This window comes from Populus nigra, chromosome 15 (genome assembly GCF_951802175.1).
Source record: "Populus nigra chromosome 15, ddPopNigr1.1, whole genome shotgun sequence".
NCBI classification, from domain to species: domain Eukaryota; kingdom Viridiplantae; phylum Streptophyta; class Magnoliopsida; order Malpighiales; family Salicaceae; genus Populus; species Populus nigra.
This window is the reverse complement of record NC_084866.1, coordinates 3,011,603-3,020,696: the sequence shown is the minus strand read 5'-3', so window position 1 is coordinate 3,020,696 and position 9,094 is coordinate 3,011,603. Positions and strand designations below refer to the sequence as shown.

Below are 9,094 nucleotides of genomic sequence, written 5' to 3'. Positions count from 1 at the left end.
TTTATTAGATGCCTTATTATGGAGCTTTTTTATGGAAGAGTTCCAGCAATTTAGCTGGACATGCACATACAGCAGAGCCCCCAACGAGGTGGTTATGATCAAGGACATTCTTTCGGCAAGAGCAGGTAGGATTGGAGCCAGATTTACCCTGTTTTCTATATTTTCATGAAAATGACTCGCCCCACTTGTAATTTCTTTAAGAAAATCCATTTAATTAGGTTTTTCAAGTGATCTAGATCCTCTGATTATCTTACAGTAAGCAAGTATATCCACTGCAGGTCATTTTGCAGGATGAAAGAAAACCTTAGCACTGCACCATAATGTACCCTTTACCTTCTTTGATAACAAGGAAAGGGGGGGAGATATGGATGTATTTCTTTGAAATGTAATTTGAAGCTCACTGTAAATTGCAGTTTTGAAATTTTGATGCTGGATCCACCAAACTATACAGCTACATCAGATGCCTTCACTCTCCACTGGAGATAGTGAGCACTGAATAAGCAATTCGAATCAATTTATTTTGTTACAGAAGATTGGTTTAGCTTGTACACAGAAAAATACGTAGCTCCTACATCAAGCTCCACAGCCTGTGAAAGGAAAGCAGCAGTATTTTGTCGTTGAAGTCCCACTTTGCAGCGCCAAAGAAAGGAAGAAATAGTGGAGTCAAGGGACCGGCACTCGGACTGCAGGGGGGCCTGATTTCATGTCCTCTAGTATAAGAGCCAAGAGAGCCCGAGTTATGGGTCCTTCTTTGCCTACAAATGAATGCACGCCAAAATATAAATTTTAGGAAAATGATAAGTTTCCAACTGCATTGGTTTTCAAATATGATAAGGTTCCACCCGAAATATAAATTTTTGGAAAATGGCTTGCATAAGGGACAGAATGAAATGCAGCGCACTTGGAGTGAAAAATAAGTGGCAAGGCAGTGCAAAGAGGGAGACAATATAGTACAATCATTTACCAAAGTTTTCCAGCCATGTGCTTCTGTGAATTTAGCATTTGTGAGCTTCGAAAGGGACCTCCAATGGAAGATTTATGGTACAGTGGATGTACCAAAGTTTCGGCCATACAAAAAGCAAACTCAGCAACAAGAAAACAGGCGTGCACGTGCTTTCATCATGGCTAAAGAGCCACCCACAATGGATGGCATCCTATTGATTTAATGGAAAGCACCCTTGCTTTGTACTATGAATTGAAGAGAAGCAAGTAAAAATTTCGATCAATTTTATAAGGTTCTGAAAGCCATGTTGGCTCAATATCAACCTAGCATCATGCTTGCATGTAAAATTCAGCTTGAAGGATGCATAGTTTATTGCAGAGAAGTTTCTTACCATCACCAATGACCTGATTGTCCCACTGCACCACAGGGCGAACAAGTACTCCACTGCCAATAAGCATCATCTCATCTGCTTTCTTTCCTTCCTCTACAGTCACATCATCAATCTTTATTCCATGGAGTTTACCCTCCTTTACCAGTCCCTCTGCTAGTGTCAAAACTCTCTTAGCCGTGCACCCACTCAAAATTTTGTCAAACGCAGGCATCAGAAGGTCTTTTTCCTTGGTAACAAATGCCACATTCATGCTGGGCCCTTCAGCAACAAATCCATCATTATCCAGCCAAATAGATGCATATGCATCATTCTCTTCTGCTTCCATCTTTGATAGTGCATTGGGAAGGTAATTTACACTTTTCACGGTGGCAAATTGCGGGGGTTTTATTGGGACTGATGAAGTTACTACCTTGATGCCTCTTGAATCATGTGGAGACTGATCTTGGATTACAATGGCATAAAGAGCTGCCTGATGGCAATCAGACGGAGATAGTTGGAAATCACCAGGTCCTGCCGAGAGCCAGTATCTTAGTGATCCTGTCTTGCACTTTGAAGCACTCACTGTTTGTATGAGTATTCTCCTTATATTTTCCCTATCAAAAGGGAGATTAATTTTGGCCAAGGATGCTGACCTTAATATACGATCAAGGTGTTGGTCGAATTCATATAAGTGCCTGAGATGTGGTAACAGATGAGGATCTTAATTAGCAATTAATACTGGATTGATAGCTAAGAGAGGAATACATGTTCACATGGAAATATCAATGATTCATCAACATATCAGCGCATGTTTTCCTTTTTTCAGTTGCTAAAGCAGTTTAATTTTCTTGTCCTTTCCATCATATGCATTGCAGAAAATGTTCGAAGAATCATATGAAACAGGGAGGTAAAATAATATGCTTGAAATACGATGAGGTTAAAAATCCACCCAGCTATATCAGAAGGGCTGTAGGGTTGCACAAAATCCATTTTAAAGGAATATTAAAGAACTCGGAAATTGTACTGTTTCCTGCAAAACTTCAAGAGCTTGCAACCATTTAAAATGTGAATCAAGCTTGACAGATACAATAGAATGAAGAGTTGAATTAGTGGAACCAAGAACTGTTTATACTGTAACTGCAAGGCATTGTCACATTGAATCCTTAGAAACTTAAACACAATATTATGCCTGTGCTTTGCTATTTGAGCTTTTGGAGCATTGGTAGTATAACAATAGACTTAGAAACATGAAATTCGTTTACAGGTCTTGGTAGTTCAATGGATGCAAACAGCATAATACTATCCCTATTTATGAATAACAAAAAAACTTCGAATTGTCTATAATAGTATTAGACTATTCAAGAAGAAAGGATAATCCATCTGAAAAGTAAATTATACCAACCCATCTACTATTGCAGCAGTATCAAAGACACCATGTCCCCTGTGGACCATGTGGTCATCCAAAGGTATCACCATAGCTGATGTATCTGTTGTTATTCCTCCAAAAATGCTAGAGTACATGGCCAAGAATTGCTGCTTTCCTTTCTGATTTTCTCGGTTTTTCTTTAGCCTTTCAAAAGCCTTCAAAAACATATATATAAATGGCATTTAACCAAGCCTTCCCCTTCTCCCATTGCACCAAAATGGAATCAGACCAAAAAAGTTTCTAAGCAATTAAGGAATACATCTTGACCTTTAATCTTTAATATAAAACAGAAATGTCCTCCACTAACACCAAATTAAGCCCAGATCAACAAAACTGTGCAACTTTTATTCACTATTATACTAATCAGTTTTGACCAATCTCTCTCCATAGCACAACTTAAAATCTACTCTTATTTAGCAGTAAAGTACAGTGAACCGTTTATTTTAAAAAAAAAAAAACAGAGAGAGAGAAGACGAACCTCTGAGCATGTTAGGATTGGAACATCAGAGATTTGAGTATTAGAATCTGTCACCGCAATGTAAAGACATCAGTATTAAATTTCTCACTAGTCTTTACATTCTATGATTTGTAGAGTAGAAATTGAAATCTAAGGAAGCCAGTAAAGGATCGCATGGCATGGTGACTGGTTGACTTTTCAAAGAGCACAACTTACCAACCAAAGCTTCAGCTTGATGGGAGCATCTAGCGATCTTCACTTTCCCAAACAACCCATGTTGTGAAATCAACCCAAGTCTTTGAAATGAAAGATTTCTCGGTACAAGACACGAATTATGCAAGTGATCAGGCAGATTTATGCTGGCATTTGGGTGTTGAAAACTGGGTTTTGGCAGAGAAGTTGAAAGAGAAGCCATGGGACCACAAACTAGTGAGAGAGTTTCTTCGAACTGCGGCTTGATCGCAGGTTGATGGTGGTGATGATTGGTGTTTTAAAGTGCAGTTTTGTTGACTTCAAGTGAATGGATTCCAAAGGAAAAGTCAATGCTACTGTATTAATTTTGCCGGCGGAGATTTATATAGAAAGGATAAACTACAGTTATACCCTCTTACTATTTTATAAATTTCGGTTTGGTCCTTCTCCCACTGATTTACCAGCTCAACCTATCAAAATCGCAAGTAGTCTCTCCCCTCCCATGGTTCCTTCTCCCACCGATTTACCGACTCAACCTAACCAGATTGCAAATAATCTTCCCAACCGTGGTTCCTACATAATTATAATAAAAAATTATAGTTAGAGAGTCAGATTATGGTGAAAAACAAAGCAGAATGTAGACAAACAACTATTTTTCAAGGACAAAACTCATTGTTATTGATCTCAATAAACTTTATTTTATGATAAAAGTTCTATTCAAATCTTTTTTTTTATTTTCCTGAAACTTGAAAAATTACATCGAATCTCATAAATATTTATGAATCGGGTTGATCATTTAATTTTTAGCCGATAAGATAGCTAAAAATGAGTTTTTGAGGTCTTATGATGTTTTTTTTTGTGTTTTCAAATGAAAAAAAATTGAATTTTTTACTTTTTTAGAGTCGGTTGCCCAACTTTATAGTCATCATTTGGAATAGTTAGTGAAACGTCACTTACTGTCTTTTAAAAAAAAACAATAAGGGGCAAACCTTTAAAAAAAATAATTAAAAGAAGTCACAAATAAATGTGTTGCCCTAAGCCTACTTCCTTAAAGGTCCAAGCATGAAAGCATCTCCAATGAAAAATATTATATTAAAGAGCTAAATGGATAGATAACTTTTTAAATAGTGTAAATATAGTTTTTTTTATTATGTGCATTCCAATGGTAAAAAACTATTTAAAAAATTTAATTATATTTTAATATATTTCATGTTAAATCATGATGTTATTAATATAATTATATAACTAATTTAGATATTTTATATATAATATAATTATGATTAATTATATAATTAATATGAGTAATTTATAAAAGTAATATAAAATTAATGAAGTAATATGAAAGTTAAAATATATAATTTAAAATTAAATTTAAAATTTATTTATATGAATATTTTTTTTCAGTTTTACATGTTACTGTTAAAATTTTAATTTTTTAAAAGTAAATTCAAATTCAAACTTTAAAAAATTCAAGCTTTGAAAAAATAACCGCCAACATTTTAAATTTTAAAATTTCAAATGGGCAAAAATTAACCGCCATCATTTTAAGATATCAAAATTTGAAAAAATAATTCATCTATAAATATTCTCATATACCTTAACATTTTTTCTCATCATTTTCTTCTCTCCAATCTTTATTATATTTCATTAAAATTTATCATGAATCATTCTAATTTTAATTTTTATGATGCTTTTGATTTTGATGATGACACTCCCGTGTTCGATTTTCAAGTTGCTACAGTTGTGGTTGCTAAAGAAGAATTGAATAATCAAGGGCGAAGAACAGGGTATCGTCGCTCTATTCTTGGTCACAATATTGTCAATCGTAATAGAAAGGAAGGTAAGTTAAGGTTATATAATGATTATTTTGCTGAAAATCCTAAATTCATTTAAAATCAATTTCAAAGAAGATTTAGGATGAGTCATCATTTTTTTCTTCGAATCAAAAATGCAGTGGAAGCCCATAATTCATATTTCAAATAAAGAACAGATGCTCTTGGTGTTCTTGGTTTATCTTGCCTTCAAAAGATAACCGCAACTCACATAATACTTGCATATGGTATTCTTGCAAATCTTACTGATGAATATATTCGAATTGGAGAAACCACTGCAATTGAAAGTCTTAGAGCTTTCGTCAAAGCAATCGTAAAAGTTTTTGATGATTGGTATCTAAAGGCACCAAACAAGGTCGATATTTGTTGATTATTATCAGTTGGAGAGCAACGTGGATTTCCAAGGATGTTAGGAAGCATTAACTATATGAATTGAAAATGGAAAAAATGCCCAATTGCATGGCATGGGATATATGCTGGTCATTGTCGTGAACCAACTATAATTCTAGAGGCGGTGGCTTTATAAGATCTTTGGATATGGCATGCCTTTTTTGGAATGCCTGGATCATTAAATGATATTAATGTTCTTGATCAGTCACCTATCTTCGCTGCACTTGCTGAAGGTTGAACTGCTCCTGTCAATTATACAATTAATGGACATGAATATACAATGGGATACTATTTAGCAGATGAGATTTATTCTAATTGGTCAACCTTTGTTAAGACAATCCCAAGGCCATTAGGAGCAAAGAGAAAATATTTTGCAAGTAAGCAAGAGTCTGCAAGAAATGATATGGAACGAGTATTTGGGGTGCTCCAATCTTGTTTTACAATTATACATGGACTTGTTCGATATTGCGATGAAAAAATGCTTGCAAATATTATGAAAACTTGCATAATAATGCATAATATGATTATTGAGGATGAAGGAGCAATGAACCTTGGATTTGACCATGAACGTGAAGTCAATTCTTTTATATCAGTGTCACATGGTGAAATACCAGAACTACATGATTTTCTTTAAACTCATAATCGAATCAGGGATAGAACAACTAGCTCTCAACTACATGAAGATTTGGTTGAACATTTGTGGGAATAATATGGCAACAAGTAGAATCACTAGATTTGAACTTCTTATGTCATCATAAGTTTTAAGTTTTTTATATTTTTTTTCATTATGGTTGTTATTTTTAAGTTTATTAATCCAACTTATTGTTGTTAAGTGTTAGAAGAACTTCAAAAAAGTATTATGAATTGATACCACTTTTATAACAATATATTTAAAATAACCAAGAAATTTCTACATATTTAATTAAAAATACATTATATTAAACAATAAATAAATCTAGTTAATTAAAAATTAAAACCTCTCTTTTGCATAATTTCTAACTTTCTATTTTGAAAATACGCTGCAGAAATTGTATCCAAATTAGAAATATTTATTTTCATAATTTGTTCTTCTTTCTCAATCCTGTTCAATTCTTGTTTCTCTTGACTTTGTTGAATCATCATAGCTTGTTACTCTAACATAATTTTTCTGTCTTGTTTTTTCTGATCTTCAATTTCAACAAGAGTATCCTTGAATTGTTGTAAGAGATTTGTTACAATTACCTCCCCAACTTTATCTTTTCTTTGTTTACGTTTAAGTCGTTCTTTTGCAACCTTCTGACCAATTGATCTATCTTGATAAATCAATGGTTCACTATCTTCTTCTAAACTAACAGAATCAGGGGTAGATGGAGTTGATGAAGCCGGACTTGCATTAACATGACCTTTTTGTTTCTTGTTTAACCTTTGATGTTGACTTGCACGCTTAAATTGTCATTTGAGTTCTTTTCTTAAGATAACCCAACAATGTTCTAGTTGAAATCGTTTACCAACCCAAGAAGCATACATTTGTCGAGCATCATTAATCTGGTAAAAAATTAAAGAAATTAAATAATGTTAAAATATGTGTTAAACAATTTAATATGAAAATGAATATTAAAATTACCCTTGATTCTTTGGTCATTCCATTTTACTAACGATTTTTAATTTGAGTAACAAATCCAACAAATTTACCGACTTCTTTATTTATTTCTTGTCATTTACTTGAGATACTTATTTGGGAACGATTATTCAAGTTTCCTCCATTCTCTATAAAGTAAGCATGTACTCGAGCCCAGAATTGTTTTGTTTGTTGTTCAACTCATGTAATTGGATCCTTGCTTGTATTTAGCCATGCAGAGACAAGTAAACAATCATTCTTTGGTGAGAAATTTTTACTTCTTTGTGATTTTTTTGCCGAATGGACATTTAAATTCGAGCGAGTATATTAAGTCATCAATTAATTGATTAGAATCACTTGGATGAGAGAGAATATCTTCTGACTCACTCATAAGAAAGTCGGTAAAAGAGCTTGGAAAATTTGAATCCATCTACATTAAAAAAAAAACTCAAGTTAAAACCTTATAAGAGAGTGTAAAAGAAGCTCACATTCAATGTCTAGCAATTTTGTAGTTTCCATACATGTGAATTAATAATAAGCATTGCCTTCTACTTGTTCTAACATAACAATGTGACCATTTTTTGGAACTAAAAGAGGATTGATATACTGGTTTAATTGCATTTTTAACAAGATAAAATATAATTGACCTCAAATTAAAACAGACAATCAAAAATAAATTTTAAATATGTCACTCTATATTTTTATCAATATTAACTACCATTATTATTTCCTCTCAATTTTATCAAAGATAACAACATAAATAAAAATTGTCTTTCTTAACCCGTATCAAAAACATAAAATAATAAAGAAATAAAAATCATCACAAATATCAAATTAAAAACAAAAGATCTAAAAAATCAAGAGATATAAAAGAGAAAATAGAAAAAGCTTTTAAACAAGCATACCTTTTAATTTCAGCTAATTAACACAACCGATGTTATTAATTAATCGGAGAATAATTGATTCTTATTTTTCTAAATTTGAGAGAAGGGTGAGGTATAATACAAAATTTTAAAATTTACAAGTTCTTTCCTCCTGCTTTTAAAGGAAAAAAAATAAACTGTTGGCCAACGGCTATAAAAATAGCCTATAGCCGTTGGCCAACAGTCATTTGTTTTTGCCATTTCTATAGAGAAATGTAGAAATGGCTCTTCACAGGACAAATAGCTAAAATAACTATCTGTTTACCTGAGGTGTTGGAATGAAGAAATGCAGAAGCAAAAGCTAAAAGTACAATTTTTTACATTTAGCTCTTCATTAAGCTCTCCCGTTGAAGATGCTCTGATAGGCCAACCACGCCTATGAAACTAACATTTTTTAAAAAAATTTTATCTTTTAAAACTAAATCTTGATTGATTTTTCTTCCTGATTTTTATTATTATTTTATCCTTTAATATTTTGTTGATTTTGAATTGGGCTACATTATTTGTTTCGGTTTGATATTTATAGGTTTTTCATGATGTCGAAGAAACACCCCTATATTTAATTAATATTTAATTTTACGAGTATCTATTTTTTTCATACAAATAAACAAAAAGTAGTTTTAAAATGAGCAAAATTATTAAACCTAGTGGAGTCCATCCCTCGGATCATATATTTGGCATATTACCTCAAGTTGATTAAGAATTGAGCTTTGTAATTTATTTAAGTTTGCTTCTATAAGATTATTGCATTCTTAAACAAATGACTCAACATTTGCTCAGTGCTTGATTTTGCAAATGTCAATATTTGTTAGCTTATAATTAAATAAAAAAAATTTAATTTTTTTTTGAACTCGGTAGAACCCATGACAAAGATCATGGTTCGCTAGTCAACTTCAATTGATTAGAAATCAAGTTTTAAAATTTATTTTGATTTACTTTTTATGGGGTTATCACAGTCTTAAAT

The 9,094-nt window shown here is 32.5% G+C and overlaps 1 protein-coding gene across 1 annotated transcript; it reads right to left on the bottom strand.

Moving 5' to 3' along the window:
- Positions 1-373: 373 nt before the first annotated feature.
- Positions 374-3,729, bottom strand: LOC133673657 (D-amino-acid transaminase, chloroplastic). The gene is made up of 5 exons (XM_062094498.1): positions 3,413-3,729; positions 3,218-3,264; positions 2,716-2,894; positions 1,335-2,008; positions 374-755 (listed from the first exon to the last, which is right to left on the bottom strand). Exons 1-5 carry the CDS (start codon positions 3,609-3,611, stop codon positions 664-666), a joined length of 1,191 nt encoding a protein of 396 aa, XP_061950482.1. The 5' UTR covers positions 3,612-3,729; the 3' UTR covers positions 374-663.
- Between the last annotated feature and the right edge of the window lie 5,365 nt (positions 3,730-9,094).

Excerpts from the sequence above, each read along its gene's own strand:
- LOC133673657 (XM_062094498.1), bottom strand. The coding sequence starts at position 3,611 with ATGGCTTCTCTTTCAACTTCTCTGCCAAAACCCAGTTTTCAACACCCA. Across the intron at positions 3,265-3,412 it reads TCAAGCTGAAGCTTTGGTTG|ATTCTAATACTCAAATCTCT; the intron begins GTAAGTTGTGCT and ends TTGCGGTGACAG. Across the intron at positions 756-1,334 it reads CAATCAGGTCATTGGTGATG|GCAAAGAAGGACCCATAACT; the intron begins GTAAGAAACTTC and ends ATTCATTTGTAG.